The sequence below is a fragment of the Rhamphochromis longiceps genome, linkage group LG5 (genome assembly GCF_057381845.1).
Source record: "Rhamphochromis longiceps isolate RC_006_pf linkage group LG5, R_longiceps_female_GT1.1, whole genome shotgun sequence".
NCBI lineage: Eukaryota > Metazoa > Chordata > Actinopteri > Cichliformes > Cichlidae > Rhamphochromis > Rhamphochromis longiceps.
This window is the reverse complement of record NC_140561.1, coordinates 19372539-19390678: the sequence shown is the minus strand read 5'-3', so window position 1 is coordinate 19390678 and position 18140 is coordinate 19372539. Positions and strand designations below refer to the sequence as shown.

General features: G+C 40.1%; 2 protein-coding genes across 6 annotated transcripts in view; one reads left to right on the top strand and one right to left on the bottom strand.

Moving 5' to 3' along the window:
- LOC146669798 (RNA-binding motif, single-stranded-interacting protein 2-like) overlaps positions 1-12042 on the top strand; it is a 31611-nt gene extending 19569 nt beyond the window's left edge. For all 4 annotated transcript variants that reach the window (XM_085406407.1, XM_085406406.1, XM_085406408.1 and 1 more), the window contains exons 5-14: positions 2328-2485; positions 2638-2717; positions 2843-2952; positions 3125-3168; positions 3364-3457; positions 3766-3816; positions 4523-4633; positions 4758-4838; positions 5993-6080; positions 7802-12042. In XM_085406407.1, the coding sequence (XP_085262533.1) occupies positions 2328-2485; positions 2638-2717; positions 2843-2952; positions 3125-3168; positions 3364-3457; positions 3766-3816; positions 4523-4633; positions 4758-4838; positions 5993-6073 (810 nt within the window). In that variant the 3' untranslated portion in view covers positions 6074-6080; positions 7802-12042. The remainder of the gene's footprint in view (positions 1-2327; positions 2486-2637; positions 2718-2842; positions 2953-3124; positions 3169-3363; positions 3458-3765; positions 3817-4522; positions 4634-4757; positions 4839-5992; positions 6081-7801) is intronic.
- An 820-nt stretch (positions 12043-12862) lies between these two features.
- faim2b (Fas apoptotic inhibitory molecule 2b) lies at positions 12863-17328 on the bottom strand. 2 transcript variants are annotated; one of them, XM_085407917.1, is made up of 12 exons: positions 17151-17328; positions 16672-16720; positions 16339-16406; positions 16174-16238; positions 16004-16057; positions 15841-15891; positions 14669-14708; positions 14534-14571; positions 14365-14452; positions 14186-14281; positions 13928-13981; positions 12863-13815 (listed from the first exon to the last, which is right to left on the bottom strand). In XM_085407917.1, the coding sequence occupies exons 1-12, from the start codon at positions 17163-17165 to the stop codon at positions 13666-13668; spliced, it is 768 nt and encodes a 255-aa protein (XP_085264043.1). In that variant the 5' UTR covers positions 17166-17328; the 3' UTR covers positions 12863-13665. The 2 variants fall into 2 exon arrangements, with proteins under 2 accessions (XP_085264043.1, XP_085264044.1); XM_085407918.1 differs by having other exon boundaries at positions 16672-16717.
- Between the last annotated feature and the right edge of the window lie 812 nt (positions 17329-18140).

Here is an 18140-nt window from a genome sequence, read left to right as displayed (position 1 = left end):
GGGTCTCCCTCAGAGCAGCGCTGGAGAACTGTAACGGATACACACTGCCAGCTGACCTGAAACAGTCCAGTGCAACTAAAACCTGAGTCTAAGTTCACTGAGCTGCTTCTGTAAGAGTGCCATACAATCCTGCGTATCTTTGTACTTGACAAGTGCAACTGGACACCATAACCTGACTCACCCAGACAGCATGTGCTCAGTGAGAGGTGTTGATAACCACTATATAAACCTAAATATACACCGCCGTCTCAGAGTCAGTGGGTATTTCAGGTCAGCAAAAAAAAAAAGAGCTATAGTCAATGGTATTATCAATATCAAGGGCAGGTTCACCTGCCAGCAGCTTCACCATGGCTGCTGCAGTGTTATTCACAAACACAATGAACCACACCTTGAACTAGATGTCCTTAGAGTGTGTGCTAAGTCCCTGAACGGGCCACCCCAGCCTCCAGGCTGCAAGCCCAGAGGAGCTGCGTGTGTAGGGGCAGCGAAACAATGGCAAAGTTAAAAATAGAGCCCCCTCCACCCCACCCCCTCTGTTTGTTTTTTTTCTTTTTTTTCTTTTTTACTTCTCAGCACCTCCCTGTTTGAACTCAGACGTCATCACCCACACGCTGCTCGACACACAAACACCCAAGCGAGCTAACGCGCAGACACACCTTAACAGACACGGCTCGGTGAAGGCCTGGCACAGACAATACACGGTGACACCTCAGCAAATCCCATTCATGCGCCTGAGCTGCGCGCGGCAACATTTTAATACAGCAGGAGGAAAATTGTTAGAATATCAAACCGTCTGCCGCATGCGCCGGCCGAGCTAAAAGGAAAACAAAAAAAGGGAAAAGGGGTGGAGTTTTTTGTTTGTGTTTGTTTTGTCATATGGCTTTGAATTCCATTACTGTCAGCTGGCCTATGACCCCTGCGGTTTGCTCCTCTGTTGCATAATAGCTGTGTTAGCAGGAATGACGGCAATCACAGAAAATAGGTTATCTCTCCACCAGATGGCTGAGAGTAGGAGATACTCATGTAGGCTATAAAACATTTAAGATAGCTGTTGACATACTTTAATTCCATAAATGTTCTCAGGAATTCTTCATTGTCAGATCGCCACCTCTGTCAAATGTGCGCAAACAGCTTGGCAAGTATCTGAGGTACTGGCTGTCCTCTCCTGGTTGTTGCTTGGATCAGTCCAGTCTAAACAGTTGTAACTCGATTTGCCTCGCTCGCTGACAGCTTCTGACAGCTTCTTCTCCATCCAAATTTAAAAAGCTTTTATTATTTGTGGTGTGCAGAGCTGTTTGATTGCATGCAGCAGGCACTGAAAAGAGGAGATAAAATGGTATAGAGAGCAGCCTGCTAGTCAGAAGACACCCATCTGTCTTCTTTTCTAGTTTCACTCTTTTTCTGTCATTCTCCTTTCTAATTGCCCAAATGACTGCAGAGGCCTGGGTAGGTCCTACCCTGCAAGTTTCCTCCTTCCGTAACAAAATATCAGCCTTTTGAGTTATTAATTTCCTCCCTCTTTCTTCGCTCTCCGTTTTTTTTTTCCTTCCCCTGTTTTTTAGCCCAGCCTCTTTTTTTTTTTTCATGGTTGCCAGGCTCCTGTTGCTCTGTGAACTCTTTAACTTCATGCCTGGCTTCCTGTCTGCTTCTGCATAGTCACACAAGGTTTCGCTTTCAAGTAGTGCCACCAAATGATCTCTCCTCTTAATTTACTCACAGATCAAGATCTCTTCATTAGTCAAAATTATAAAAAAAAGCACGACTCGCTACCCCTGTGCACAAATTAATGCTTTGCAAATGTCAGAGTGTTTTTTTTTTTTTTAGCGTGCACGCAAGGTTTTTCAAATCCTCCTCAGCTGTGGCAGTGACATATAGAAAGTGGTGAGAGATTATTCAGGGTTTCCCTTTATTGGTCTGTCACTAATTGCTTAAAAACATTTCAGCAGGTTCTGTTACTAAATTATGCTTGACACGCAAATGTAATTTAATCAATTTGCCAAGTGCAGTGGCAGGTGTTGATGGAAAGACGGGTCGCACTGCTGCCTACACAAAAATTTGTGCCGTGTGGAAAAAAAGATTTTTGAAAGTGACAACATTTTTCTATTTGCAAGAGTGCCAGGAAAGTGTGCTATAATATATATATTTTTAAATTGAAGCCGGGAGAACTTCACGCTTTAAGCAACTGTAAATACTTGATTAAAGCAGCGGCGTCTGCACCGACACGGTCGCTTTGAGATAAATAATAAAAAGTCGGCGCCGCGTTTCCTCATTCAAAGCTTAAGAAGATGCACGAGCGAATGGATTCTCATTTCTCACTTTCTGTATAGCAACAGGAGCAGGACCCCACCAACCTCTACATCTCCAACCTGCCCGTGTCTATGGATGAGCAAGAGCTGGAGAGCATGCTCAAGTCTTTTGGCCAGGTCATTTCCACCCGCATCCTCCGAGATGCTAATGGGACCAGCCGCGGCGTCGGATTTGCCAGGTCAGACTGTGGCCTCGCATGGTGGCCCATCGTGTCTTGAGCACATTTTCTGTTATCAATTACGTGTAATTTGTGCAGCTCTGGCACGGACCAACCGAATGCAAACAGCGCTTCTCGAGAGGGATTAATTTTAACTCTGTCTGGTTTTTCAGGATGGAATCCACGGAGAAGTGCGAGGCCATAATTCAGCATTTCAATGGCAAATTCATCAAGACTCCACCAGGAATACCCGGTGCGTGGAATGTTTTTTTTGTATTATAGAAACCTGATACTGTTGTAAGTGCTGGAGCTGAGTGTGTTTTCTTCTCCACTGTGATCAGTGAATTCACTCTCTTGTTTGACCTGTTGCTTTCTCAGTGCCCACAGAGCCCTTATTATGTAAGTTTGCAGACGGAGGTCAGAAGAAGAGGCAGAACCAGAGCAAATATCTCCAAAATGGAAGACCTTGGGCTAGAGACGGAGATACGGTAACGTCTTTTTTTCTCTCCTCTAAAATTCTGGAGAAAAATCACATCAAGTACATACTGGAAAGTTTTGAATTTAATCGTCCACACTCTGTGCTAGCAGACTGTTTTAGTACGTACTGCACCGGTGTTTGCATGACCTCACTGGTTCTGAATCCCTTTTTTGTTTTCCCAGGGAGGAATGACGCTTGCATATGACCCCACAGCCTTACAAAATGGGTGAGTGGTATGCACGGACTGACTAAAAACAGTCCCAGCCCTCCAGGAAAATAAACATAGCAATCAGAGACTGGTAAAAGGCTGCCCTCTGCTGGACATTGCAGGAACTCAGATATGTTGCTAAATTAGCTGGAAATTGTGGACATGTTGCAGTTTCCTTCATGTTTTCTTCTTGTTGCTCTGTGTGTTTGGCAGCTTCTACTCCTCACCTTACAGTCTGGCTCCAAATCGAATGATTGCTCAGACTTCCCTCTCTCCCTACATGCATTCTCCTGTCTCATCATACCAGGTGAGACTTTTCACTCTGTTTATATTCAAATTATTAGTAGTTTTGTTTGTTCATTTTTAGCCCTGCTGGCTTTTAAAATCTGCATGAAAGTGAATCATGTATTTTTCTGTTGCTTTTCTGTACCGAATCCCTCATTAAGGTCACGTTATGTAAGTTAACATGCAGAACGGCTGCTTTCATCCAGGTCCTGTCTCTGTTCTTGTGACCTTTTTGTGCCAGCTTACACATTAAGGGCTCTGAGGGGACTGTGACAGCACCAGATGAAAAATATCGAAAAGTAATTTTGCGATGTACTCCCGCCTCTACAGGTACACAACCCGTCCTGGATGCACCATCAGTCATACCTCATGCAGCCAGCTGTGAGTATCCCTTCTGGTCAATGCTTTCTGGTCTTTTCACTTGGCCCACAGGGCAAAAAAGCATAAACAAAAGTGTAAATGCAAAAAGCGCTTGAAGCAGGATATACAAATCAAAGTGTCACAGCAATGAAAAAGAACATAGTTCTTTCTGTTACATGGAAATCAACAGGAACAAGCGGCCTCAGTGGTCACACAGGAAGCTGTAATATTTATTGGATCCCTGATAGTTGTGATCTTTAAGCGTACGCTTTAAGCATTGACCTGCTTTAGGGAACGCCATTCATGAATTAGTCTCAATACTTTTTTGTGGTTGTAATTACGCTGCATGTTAAACTGGACAGTGTATCTGTAGCTGCCCAGCATCAGCTGCATTGCTGCCACTATCTGAACTTGACCAGTGGCAGCTATGATTTGCATTAACCAAATGAAAGGAAAAATATCTTCTGCTGGGTCAGCTTTTATGGAAAAGGGATCAGGGTGCGTGCCGAAGCCATGTGGAAAGCTTAAAGAGGAATGCACACCTGAAAGGGCTTTTGTTTCATCAGTAGATATCTACAGTTTAAAAAAAAAAAAATTAAACGTGTACCAGTGTTATTAATAAAATATGATGAATATTAACCTCTGCATTTTAACAAAATGTAGTTTCTAGGTCATACATGTCACACTCTGGGACTGCATTTAGGTGTGTGTCTCTGTGCGTTCGCAGGGTACAGTTATTACCCCAACAATGGAACATGCCATGTCCATCCAGCCCACATCCATGATGGGACCTCTCACCCAGCAACTAAGCCACCTGTCTCTGGGCAGCACAGGCACAGTCAGTACCAACAGACACACAAACAACTGTCCCCGTCACTAACGACATTTACAAGTGTAATTATTTGCGTGAAATACTAAACACACAGTCACAGATTTCGTTTTCCTCCCTGTCTTCCCTACAGTATATTCCGGCCAATACAACTATGCAGGGGACCTACATCCCCCAGTACACCCCAGTGCCTCCTTCCAGCGTCCCAGTAGAGGTATGAAACGTTTCCTAATGTCTTAATGATGTTTTGTTTTTCCATGAGGTGGCTGGCTCAAAATGAAAACTCCTTTGTGGGACATGCTGTGTAACTAATAATTGAACGTGGCTAAAGAAATGGAGGTGGTTGTTCAAAGGTGCCAGCTGGCTGATTGAATTCACTCGATATCCCGAGAGCCCTTTTAAAGTGATCGCGAATTTACCAGCTAAACCTTTAACTGCGGCGTACGTCCCTGTGTCTGTGAAGTCATTTTGTTGATGTTTTTGAGATCAAAATGACTTAGCAGTGCTGTCCTGCCTTCTTTTTAATCTGTGAAACAAATGTGCCTAGTTTAGGTTGCAACTGCTCATTTTCCTTATTCATTCATAAATCTGCCAGATATTTGATTCATTAAAAATTGTCAAATAATGAAATATTGAAAAGCATCTGTCATTTTGTTGCTTTATTAGGTAAACAGCACCACTTAAAAGTGCTTTTAAGAAGCAGCAAAAATTCTTCCATCGTGTTGATTATCTGTTGAATGACTGATTATTCCAGGTCAGCACATGTGTTTGCTGCTTGAACCAAAGAGAATATTTCCAGCTGGGAGAACCTGTATAAATGGAGTGTCTGCTTCTGTTTCCGCCCAACATTGGGCTGAGTCCATGTGTAACCTTTGATAACCTGAATGCAGCCATATGCGAACCTCAGATTTAAGACTATTACCTAACCGGGCAAGCTTTGGCAATTTCTTTATGTCTTTCTTTATTTACTTTGGCCATCACTGCGCAGTCTGTGTGTTCCAGGGCTGTATTGTGGCAGATCCAGGCAGAGTGCTCTGCAGTAGGGCCTCTGAACCTGTGGGGTGTTTTTAAGCCATTTGCTGAATGGAGCTCAGTGATAGCAGTGGTGGCCTCTTAGGTGACCTTGTGAATGAGAAAATGGATGATTTATGAATGAAGTACAACAGAAAGCACATGAAAGGGGGAGGCTGTGAGTTTAAATCCAATATTTGCTCTTTGTGCATGCACACAAAAGGATAAGATGCATTTAATGTGATTAGGAAGGGAGTTTTAAAATATCGTCTGTCTCCTTTATGCTAACATCTGTGTGGTTGTCATGAATTATTAAGTTGCTAAACCTGACTTTTCTTTTCTTTTCTTTTACCCCAGGAAAACGGTGGCCAGCAGCAGCAGGTTGCAATGGAGACTCCTACAGAACACACAAACTACTCATACCAACACACCAAGTAAAGCTAAGGTAGATAAGGTCGCTCCTTCCTGCAAATTACAAATATGTAGACGTTTGTAAATTGCTTAATTAGCAAAATTGTAATGAGCATGAATGAAAACACAAGTCGTGGTTAAAAGGGACACAGATGATTACAATGGTGAAAATATTACTAAGTTAAAATAACTTTTTTTAAGGAGGTTTCCACAAATCAAAAACTCTAGAAAAATAATAATAATAATGGATTACATTTATATAGCGCTTTTTGAGACTCTCAAAGCGCTGTACAATTCCACTATTCATTCATTCTCACATTCACACACTGGTGGAGGCAAGTTACAGTTGTAGCCACAGCTGCCCTGGGGCGAGGCTGCCATATCGCGCCATCGGCCCCTCTGGCCATCACCAGTAGGCGGTAGGTGAAGTATCTTGCCCAAGGACACAACAACCAAGACAGACAGAGCTAGGGATCGAACCGGCAACTTTCCGGTTGCAAGATGAACTTCCCAGCCCTCTGAACCACGGTCACAATAAAGACATGATGGTCATTGTGGCTTCTGGATGGGGGTTCTTTGTATAGGGACTTTAAAACTGAGAAATTCTCTGTACACTCCACCTACATATGTGGTTAAACGTTTCTCAGTTATTGAGCCTTTGAAGAGCAAAATATCAAATATTTTAAATGTAATTGTTTGTGGCAGTGCTACAAGCTGATCGCCTCTATGCCACATCGCGTTGATGCAGTAAGCCGAGGGGAAGGAGCCTGAACTAAGCACAGAGTGTATAAATGAACATGCTTTTCCGAAGCTGGACATTATTTTATTGTAAATCCTTTTTTTTTAGTTGCTCTTATGAAAGATTATAATCTGATATTAGATACTGGATTTCTAACTTTCATGAGCTATAAGCCTGTATGCTGTTTGTCATATCCTTGCCTGGACATGTGCACCACATCCAGGGCTGCTGCTGCCATGTTTAGATCCCACCCTGGAAGTCCCCATTCTTCCCACTTTAAACTATCCGCAGTGGTTACCAGATCTTCTCTGCTGCGTCAAAATTGCAACCCTCATGGTAAAGAGGTTGAAAACACAGGGCATGCGGTGAGTGAAGATTGTGCTGCTGTGACTAAAAAACATTTTCACGCCAGGCCGCAGCACGGCTGAGGCTGTTTGCACCGAGTGGTCGTCTCACTCTGGGGTACTTCATTGGTGCATCAACCGGTGATTGTGAAAAGAAAGAAAAGGAGAAAACAGATGACAGATCATTTTCCCGAGGTGATAAATCACTCCAAGGTTTGAAAACTGCCTCAGCGGGAGCCAACTGTCATCACCATCGGCTTTATCTGACACCAAGTTTATGTTTGCTCTGAGGTAAGTTTGAGGTCAGCGGTTGCTAAGCACAGACTTCCAGTCAGGCATCTAAAGGTCACTGCAGTGCTGGAAGCGGTCCAGGTATGCACAGTGACGCAACCTTAAACTCAATAGCAGCCAAACCGGAATCAGGTGTGGTTCGTGCTTTCAGTGATCGTAGAGGTAGACGGTCACGCCGTGTGTATCCATCGGCTGAAAAAACTCAAAATAAGGAGTAGGAAGGAATGCTTTGATATTGCATAATATGATTTTAAGAGGAAGACTTTAGCTAATTATGTCTGCTATGGTCTAAAAGCATCTCATGCAATGTTTTCTAAACTATGATCAGTGCAAGTGCGCGAGTGGGTTTAGAGTGTCAACGCTGAGTCGTGTGTTTTGCAGCTCCCGGCAGGGTGGGGCCGAGGCTGCGAAATGAATCCAACCGAACAGGATTCAGCTGGAAGAGATCTGTGCTCCATACCATCACCAAGCAACCCGACTTGAACATGGATGACAAAAGGAACACGTGTATGCCTGTGAGTGTGTTTGTTTGTGTGCGTGCGTGTGTGTGTTTGTCTGTTGTTTGTCTATTTCTGTGTTTTTTGTTTTGTTCTTTTTTGGGGGGGTTTAAAGAAAAAGGACAACACTTAACATCATCAGACTTTTCAGCTCACATCCTCAAGAGCTGATCAACCAAAGGTGGGAATCTTCTTCAAGAGAAGCTTTGATCTATTTTGATAACTGAAAAAAAAAGGAACGTAACAAAAAAAGAAGTTTAAAAAACTCTTTGGAAAAAAAAAATTAAAAGAGGAGGAAAAGACAGAGCATTATTTTTGTGTACGTAATATAGCAAATTCTTATTTTTAACTGAGCATTCTGGATGTTTCAGAGTGATTCAAGGAAGAGTTGAAACACAATGTGTCTTTTTGATTTTTTGTTTTTTTTGTAAAATATGCAAAGGTTTATTTTTATTTCCTGATGTCTGTTGTTGTTTGACATTCTATTTGCAGCAGCGGGACGGGTTGGGGTTCGGGGGTGTGCGGGGAGGGGGGCAATTTGTACAGATTTTAAAAAAAGCAAAAAAAACCTTACAAACACTTCCGCTGGTCTGGTGTGTCGAGTCGCTCTGACTGTGGGAGGCAAACCGTTTAAAGCTACTTCTTCCTGTAACTGCTGCAGAGATTTCTCATCACGCACAGATGATGACAAACATCGACTGTTTATAGTTTAGTCAAATTAATTCTTCTCTTTCTTGTTTTTTCGTTTAACTTTAAATCATTCTTTCATAAGAGAACAAAAGACAATCAATTATTTATATTTATATTTGAATTATAGTTCTATTTTTTAGAGGTTCTAGATCAGCGAGGCATACGTTTATACAAAAGGAGTTATTTAATACTGTAGTCAATGAAAACATGAAAGAGCTCCCCCCCCCCCCCTCCCCCCTAGCTGAGCTCCAGTGTTTGGCTCATGAATTTAATTTTTAATTATTTTTTTATGATTGGATCACTCTCAGTCCACATATGCTTACAAAAAAAACCTGCACCTACTGTTAATAGTTAATACTTTACTACATCCTCGTCCATGAGAAGTGGTTTTAAGCGGTTTTGTGGTGGCGAACCATCAGGTATCATTGAATTCATCCTCTGCCTGAAGTGGTGACGTGTGCCCGCATTACAAAGGAGAGATTATGTGAAAACAAAGAGCAAATGCAGTGACTAAATTAAGACGTAGCTTAGTGAAAGCAATGAGGGATATCGAATGGAAGACTAACAAAATCCCTGAGAATAATTAGTTTGAGAGGAAAGGGAGCTGTAAGTCTTTTTTTTTTTTTTTTCAATGCTGCTGTCACCTGAGTTTGATTCTTTGTCAGTGATTTTTGTTTTTTAGTTTGTAGAAAGTTAAGTGTCTTCTGTTTTTTCTCTCTCTCTCTTTTGTCTTTCACTTGAAAGTCTTTGAGCTAATTTGCCTTATTTTTTGATGAGTTAATCTTACAAGTAGATTAGATTTTAGCTGTAGATTTTTAGCTTTTTATGGAGTCGTTTTTTTTTTTGTTTGTTTTGTTGACGCTGTTTTCTTGTGCGCATTGTTTTCTTTTCACATGAATTTCCGTTCCAAACCTCGCGTCGTCTGTCCCGACATTGCGTCTGGCCTCTTTAGCAGAAAGCCTTCCAGAATGGAGAGCTGAACCAAACAGTGACTTTACTTAGTGCTGATCCAAATCACTTCTACTGATGCTGCTGCATCGGGCTCGGACAAGCTCATAAACACACAAACCTGGGCTGTTTTCAGCTTTTTAAGTCAGCACACCGAGTTAAGCTGTCACCACGTACATCCAAACATGTTGAACTTTAATTTATACGGATATCAAAAACTGTACATATGTAGATAATAGAAATAATGGTTTTACAAAGGACTGCTCACTAGACCATGGAAGTGCCATTAAAGATGATTCTTACAGCCTTTAGTGAGACAGCAAGTCTGAATGACTTTGTGAGTGATAAAAAAAAAAAAAAGTCTGCAAAAACTCTTTCTAGCTAAGCCTTAATGTTTTTCCTCTGGACGAACTGCCCGGTTTCACATAGATTTGACATGAGTTTGTATATACTGTGGAAATGGCAGCAGGGTTGTTTGAACTTTGAGTCAGTTGAGTTAGACGTAAAATTACCAGGAGCTTTTCTTCCTGTTCTTTAACCATTCATGTTTGAATCCAGTGAAAAGACGAACGAGATAACATCTTCCCCAAGGCTTACATTGTTTTTTTGCAATTTTTCTGTTGTACATTTCTGCAACCAAAGATGTTTTAGCCACCCACCGCTGTCTCCAATCTCCCAAGATGCTCGTATGTTTTGTGTAATGGTATAAAATGCCTTTTATTGACTCTAAGAAAGAGAAAGAATGCAATAAGAGTGTTAACGTACACTCAATATTCCAAATTATGACTACAGTTTGAGGACTTTTTCAGCTCTGTCTTAGAAAGTGTTTTTGAAAAGAACAAATCCAGCTGCTTAACCCTAGTTCCCCTTAGCTTACATAATGAGTGCAGGACAGCATGCGAGCAGACTTTACCGAACTCAGCTACAGCCCGACCGATATATCGCCTGCCGATATTATTAGCTGATTGCCGATATGTCGGTGTCAACATTTATAAAGCCCGCTAAGCGAAGATGAGACGAGAGAAACACCTTTCCACCATGTTATGTGTTGACACTGCATGGTTTGTCCACCAGAGGGCACATGTTTGGAATTCTGCAAAACAACAACCGGCTGATCCGAGCAGCATAAACAAGGAATCCACAACTTGTGATAAGAAAACATTATTTTTAGATAGCATTGTCATATTGTCTTAGTAAGGACACAAAAACAAATCTACAAACCAAAAAATTTATGTTGAAAGAAAAAAAAAGTATCAGCCGATATTTGAATCACCAGCTATCGGTACTAGTATCGGTCTTAGAATCCTATATCGGTCGGGCTCTTGACTCAATGGACATTAAGAAAAACGGAGCACAGATTTTACGATTGGTGCAAACACGAACATTTTCAGACACAAGCAGATTTTGTAAATAGCCTGTCTTTCCTTGCACTTCTTTCACCGTTTTTTTCCCTTTCTTCTTGTGTGTTTTTGTGATTTTTAATTTTTTAGTATGAATTATAACCTGTCCAGAAAACACAGTGACTTGCAAGTTTTCAGATTCAGCGCACCATGAAGGAAAATGTTCTGAGAAATGCTATTCCATATATTAGCCATCACTTTTAATACAAAACAAGATTTTGAAACTATGAAATGACCACTTGTTACAATGCAGTGTTTATTTATTTTTTTAAAGCAGAGATGACAGGACAGGAAACTAAAGGAACTGGCCTTTTAAATGACATAACAAATATAGGAATACTAAGACTACATGGAAAGTACACAATATTTGAAATAAAATAAAAAATACTCATTGCACTTGCATTTTTAGTCCGCATAGATTTGTAAATGCTATTTGTATCCATCCTAATGTCAATTTGACGGCTTATTTCATAGTTTCAAACCATTTTGCTGCTAAAACAGGATTTCCAAACAGCTGGTTTAATAACGTCACATCTGGATTTTCAAAATGTTTCATTTTATTTCAGTTTGGTTAATACCAGTGTCGCAATTTTTTTCTTTTTAAACAATTGAGTCATACTGTTGTGTAATACTACAGTTTACTATATGTTGCAGTAGTGAGCAGTTTAACTAGATAAATATTCGATCATTTTAGCAAGAAATGCTGTCTTAAAGTAACATTTTTGATCCACAAACACAGCTCTACACTGTATAAACTGTATTGTGTGGATCACAAGCTTTTTGAAAATTCAGATTGGCGCATTTCACTATCTGTTTGTGAATAGTTTTCTTATTTATACAAGAACTCATTTTGTACAGTTTTGTTAGAGGAAAGAGGTTTTGATATTTGGTTATTTTGCAAATGCCATTTGGCTACTTTTGTCTTCCTGTGCCAGAGTTGCTAAATTGTCTGTAACTTGTGTTTTTGTTTTTCTTTTGTTGTTGTTGTTTGTTTTTTAATTGATTGAGATTTTACTTCTTTCTTGGTTTTCTCTTTGAATTTGAATATGTCAGTTTTCTTTTTTAATAAAAGTCTTGTTTCAATGTTTTTGTGAGTGATTTATTATTGGCTGTTAAATTTTTGCTAAATTAGGGGTGTATATTACATATTATGGATGCCTGATCTTGCAGTATCATTAGTCTTATTTTCTTAATCTTTAAATTGAATTAGTTTTTGCAGGAAGCTAAAGTCCACCTGCTTAAATAAGTACTTAACCAATAACATGGCAACAACTGCATTTAGGAACGTAGATATGGTCGAGTCAACCTCCTGATGTTCTGACACATGGAAAAGAAAGTTGATTTAATAGGATAGCAATTTCCATTTCCATCTCTTTATGAGCAGTGTGCCAATCTTGATGGCTGATCCAAGAGGGTTAGTGCAGTATGCCACGAAGCACAGATAATCTCAAGTGACAATAAGTTCACTGTACTCAGATGGCCTGAATAGTCACCACATCACTCAGTCCAAGTGACTTCTTCAGGCTCAGCTGACTGCAGGTTTCCCTAACCTTTACACAATGACTGAAACTAGCACCACTGATGAAAAATGGGCTGTAAGGTCAGTTTCTTGATCATTAATATGCATGTTATGACCATTGATGAACAACCACTGATCAGAGACCATTGATGCCAGTATGAACTAAAATCTCTGAGGAATGTTTCCTCCACCTTGTTGAATCTGTGCCATTAGGTTGGTGTATCTAATACTGGTCAGTGTACACACAACTCCAAACCCCACAAGGATGGTGTAGTTTGCTCTGTAGAAACATACAATACAAAGAAATGTTATTATTGTTTAATTCTGTAACATTAAAATTAACAATTTTTATAGGTTTCATGTGTTACTTTAATTACATTGCCACTTACAAGTCCATAGCCCGTGTTCTTTGCAAAGAAATGTATAGTGTTTTTTATTCATTACACACAGTTTCCAGCGTTCCCATTAATAACTTATTAATCTAAAACTATTTTCTATAACAGCTGAAAGGCCACGGTAAATTCTCAACACCAGTGTAAACAGATCTCTAACAGCCAAATGTACTCTCTTACTCTGACTTACTCTAAATACATTTTCCCTTTGTGGTTGCTGTTTGCTTTCTTTACATCTTAAAGTCTGTTGACTCATACAGTAGCTGCTACTTCCGAAATACCAATGCCCAGTCTGAGCTTACACACATACAGTACATACTGATAATACACTAGTATACACTAGTATAAAAGTGCATCTACATATTGGATGTGAAACAAATGATTAAAATAAACTCAACTCCATTATTGGCTCAAGGCTGAATAAACAGAGTGATGCATCCAACTCTGTTTGTACCTGCTTTTATCCACTTAAGAGTCCATAGTGCAATTCAAAACACACACACACACACACACTTATAGATTCCCAAGGTAACACCTAGCAGTAGTTGGACGGTGTAGTCTATGGGATTTCAAGCTGGGATTTCAGGGTCTCCATTGATAAGAAGATTATGAACTGAAGAGACTTGAAGGTTAAACAAAGGTTAGATCGATAACACATCACTTAAAGAAAGAGCAAACAGGTTGCTGCAATGAGCCTTGAAGTCATGTCGTTCTGTCGAGAGGTAAATCCAAGTCAAGTGTTCAAATAGTTCAGCTGATAAACATCTTTAGTATGCAGGAGAAACGTGTAAAACAGGCTTCACTCCCGGCCTTCTCCCGTGAGCTGTAACAGGAAGCTGAAGAGGTAGATAATGTCCAGGTAGAGGCTGAGCGTGGCAAAGATGTATTCCTCTGGACTGATGGCGTAGCGCTTGTTTCCTAAGAGCATCTGAGTGTCGAACGCCAAGAACTGTGGCAGAGAAAGGCACAAATGGAGAAAACAAGCAGAGCAGGTGAGCACGAGGTAATCATTTGAAAACTTAGCTGGAAACTAAGACGGGGGTAGGCTGTGTGATTCTCACCAGAGTAAAGAGGATGGCTCCTATTACAGCATAGGTGGCATGTAACCAAGGTACCTGTGAGATAAAATGCATTACAAAACACTTTTAAGAAGGCTAGCAGGGATGCTAATTTAAGCAAGACACAGTGCAAGATTATCTGAGGCTAATCCTTCTTCCATTAATGCAGTACCTGATGCATTAACCCAAGTACTTTTGTTTAACTCATTAATTGCAGCTAATTTGGTTTCCTTCTAGAAGGATGTACATGTTTAAACTCACGTATCCAAAAGGGACGACAACAGAGATGGCGATGGCACAGATGAGCATGACCATACACAAAGAAAACAGGACTCCCTGACAAGAGGTGACATCAATCTGCAAGAGAAGAAGAAGATGTGTCTTTTATTGTCTTTTTTTGTTCAAAGCAGTTTGAAGTTCTAGTTTGAAGCAGTTCGCACCTTGCTCTGGAAGCTGAAGATGGTGACAGAAAGACACACCAGAGCTGTGATTCCCAGGCACAGCACCACCGACTTGGTGTTGTAAAAGCTGGAGGAAGCACAAACATATACATTTTCTCTTTCAGCTTGAAAAGACACGGATGGTTCTTACATCCGCAGGTGTATTTACCTTGACAGAAATCCCATCATGAAGGCCATGCTCAGAGTCTGTAGGGAAAAGTTGATAAAAATAGCTTAGAGGCTGAGGCTGAGTGACGGCTTTATTATTGTATAAGGTTTGTATTTTACACTGCATGTTACTCACAAAGAGAACTAAAAGAATTATATTCCAAGGAAACTGCCTCCTGTTATGACAGAAAAGACAGTAGATTTGTTATTTATGCACACAGAGACACATTTTATAGAGTTTTTGCAAAAGAGCATCTTTTCAGTTGTTTCTTGAATTTTTAATAATAGTAATAACTTTATTTATAAAGCGTTTTCAAACAAAGTGCTGTACAACTAAAGGGATAAATAAAATAAAAGTGATACATAGCAATACAGGTAAGAGACACAATACAAGTTAAAAACAATAAAAAATTAAAAACTAAAAGCCATAGAATTAAGACATGTAGGATAAGGTGAACAAATGTGTCTTCAACAACCACAGAGCATGCCTGCCGAATATCTTGAGGGAGGTTGTTCCACAGAAACGGGGCACGAAAAGAAAAAGCACGCTCTCCAATAGTCTTTTTTCTGGCTCTAGGAACCTTCAGAAGGCCAGAGTCCTGAGATCGGAGAGCACGAGATGGAACATAAAGGTGTAAAAGGTCGGAGAGGTATGAAGGTGCCAATCCGTTTAAAGCCTTGTAGGTGAGCAGCAGGACCTTAAAATCTGCTCGAACCTGACAAGGTAGCCAATGCAGAGATCTCAGAACAGGGCTAATGTGCTCAAATTTCCCAGTTCTTGTTAAAATGCGAGCAGCTGCATTTTGCACCATCTGTAGACCTCTAAAACTTTTCTTTGGTAGGCCAGAAAGAAGAGCATTGCAATAATCAATAGGGGAAGACACAAATGCAGGGACAAGAACTTCTGCAGTGTCACTTGACAAAACTTGTCTGATTCTGGCGATGTTCCTCAAATAATAAAAGGTGATCTTTGTTATCTCTTTTACATGAGATTCAAAGGAGAGCACCATGTCGAACCACACACCCAAGTTTTTTACCTTGTTCCTGCAATTTATGGCACTGTCATCAATTTTCAAGATGAAATTTTGGGACAAGTGCTGAAATTTGTGTGGCCCAATGACCGTCAACTCTGTCTTATCAATATTTAGGAGCAAGAAATTATCCGATAACCAGCCCTTAATTGCACATAAACAACATTCTAGTTTAGAGACTTCAGCACAATTTCCAATGGTTAAAGGAACATAGAGCTGCAGGTCATCAGCGTAACAATGACATTTTGTGCTGTTTATTTCTACAAAGACGGTTTACCTCAGGTCTCCACAGCAGGACAGTGCAATGTAGGTGGCAAAAAACATGAGACTAAAAGAAAAAAAGGATCAGAGACAATTTCAAAATGTACATGAAATTTATGTGAGTGTGAGATGAGTTTTCATCTGTGTTGTTTTCGTTTTTGTTTTGTTTTTTTACTTACTAGGATGCCGAGTACAAGCCAGGATGAGTCTGAATAAAAAACCTCACTGGTTCACTGAAATCAAAACAGCAACCAAAAAGAAAGTAAACTGGTGCTTCATAGAATAAAGTAGAAAAAGCTTTATTAGAAAATGACAGTAAAGTTGAGCAAATAAATACAGACGTACTTACCAAAATGTGAAGAGACCAACAACGCCCACAGTCACAAACAGCTGAACCATGAGAATGGCGTAGACCTGCAGGTGGACAAACGCTGTGTCAGAGCGATGTGGCATTTCCTTTTATTAATTTATGTTTTCATGGGGTTTTGTTTGGGGTTTATTTTGCTTCCAGTACCTTCCTGATGAAAGTCCGCCGGATGGTCTTATCATCCCAGGCGAACTGGGCCTCCATCTCAGCATAGCCTGAAAAAGGGGTGGAGGCGTTTCAAAGCTGAACTTCATGACATCACATTGTAGCATTGCTCTGATTACCTACATCATTTTTAATAACTAAGTGCAATGTCATGAAAATATTATTATTTGCATTTAAAATGAAGCTAAACAAAAACTAACATTATTTTTCATTCACATTGTTTCACTTGTTACCACGCAGCTTTGACTACTACAGGTCTAAACTAGAGGACAGCCAGTGTTCGCATATCTGTAACCAGCAGGATACTTTACTCACCTGCTGTTGCCTCTTGATAGCTGGGAGGCTCATTGTCATTGCTCACCTGCTGGTACCCAATCATAATTAGTATATGAATGAACAATAACTGCGTTTACAGCCACAGTACAGTGTTAGACACATGTGCCAGCTATTCTAAAGCTATTGCTTTATATGCACATTTAAATAAAAAACAAAATAGTACAGGAGATACTTTTCATTGCAGATCTGACTATAAAAGCCCCCACGTTTGATTAACTCAAAGGATTATATACATAAACTGTATGTATGTATGTTCATAGACATACTGTTAAACTGTTTCTCTGATCTTGTTGGATTTTGATCGAGTTTGTAAGCTTTTTTAGAGCATACCTCTAAAAAAATATGAATAATTCTAACAATCTTTCACAATAACACGTCTCATATGTAAACAAATCTGTCACTTTAATGAAGGCATTTTGTTACAGCTTTATTTTAAATCAGGAAAGATGAAAACATACCTTTCCCTTTTTCATGTTTTTCCCTTTTTTCGCCTTTATGGTTCTGATGAAGGAACACTCTTCTGAAATCCTTGGTGAAATGGGTTTGTTTGTTTATTTAATGATGTGAAGCTGTTAAATCCCAAATATGTACAGTTCCTAGGCTTCTTCTTTCGTTCGATGTCGCTTCTGTGGCTCCAAAAGCTGTTGTGAGTGGGGGAAAAAAAGGTTGTTTGCGCAGTAGTTGTTGCTCTGATTTTGTCTGCAGTGTGCGGATTACACTGGAGCTTTATAGGCTGCCATGTAGTTAATCTGCCTCTAACCCTGATCCCACACCACCCCTGTCCCAGCCCTAAAGAGGTCGTTCTAGCAACGTCCAGGTAGGCCCATAACCCTCAGATCCCACCAGAGTGTGCCACTGCTGTTGCTTAACAGGGGGGGTGGACACAATTGTTCTGAACAGTATTCAGGGTCAATTACTCATAATTGTGTAAAGCAAGCAGAGGGATTTACATGTCTGAGCTACAGATGAGATTACATTATTATTTTAATCCATTTTGAGGTATAAAAAATACAAAGAGAACAGTGCAGCAATGTTGATATGACAGAAAAATGTATTTTTAAAAAACACATATTTACAGATTTTTTGGAAAATTGAGATATATTATACCCATCAAAAACTACCAATCAATTAATGTGGGTCCATCAGTCTGGTGACATCTTTGTCTGCGTGGGTGTAAAAGTACAGTAGGGTACAGTTGGAAGTAGCTTTTCTTTCTTTGCTTATTTTTAGCAAACAGGTTGGGTAAACAAATTACATCATGTTTTTATGTAAGACACTGCTTTAGTAACAGACACACGGCACTAATTAGCATGGAGTTAAGAACATTATGGAGAATACACTGAGATTTACCGGCAAGTGATCACCTCTAATCTGCTTTTACTCAGATGTATTGTACTGTTCCCCTCTTTAATAAGCACAGTTGTGTGGGTAATCATTTATACTTTATT

Coding starts and splice junctions, on each gene's coding strand:
- faim2b (XM_085407917.1), bottom strand. Junction 14,453..14,533: donor ATGATGGGATTTCTGTCAAG/GTAAATACACCT, acceptor TGCTTCCTCCAG/CTTTTACAACACCAAGTCGG. Junction 13,816..13,927: donor GAGCCATCCTCTTTACTCTG/GTGAGAATCACA, acceptor TCTCTGCCACAG/TTCTTGGCGTTCGACACTCA.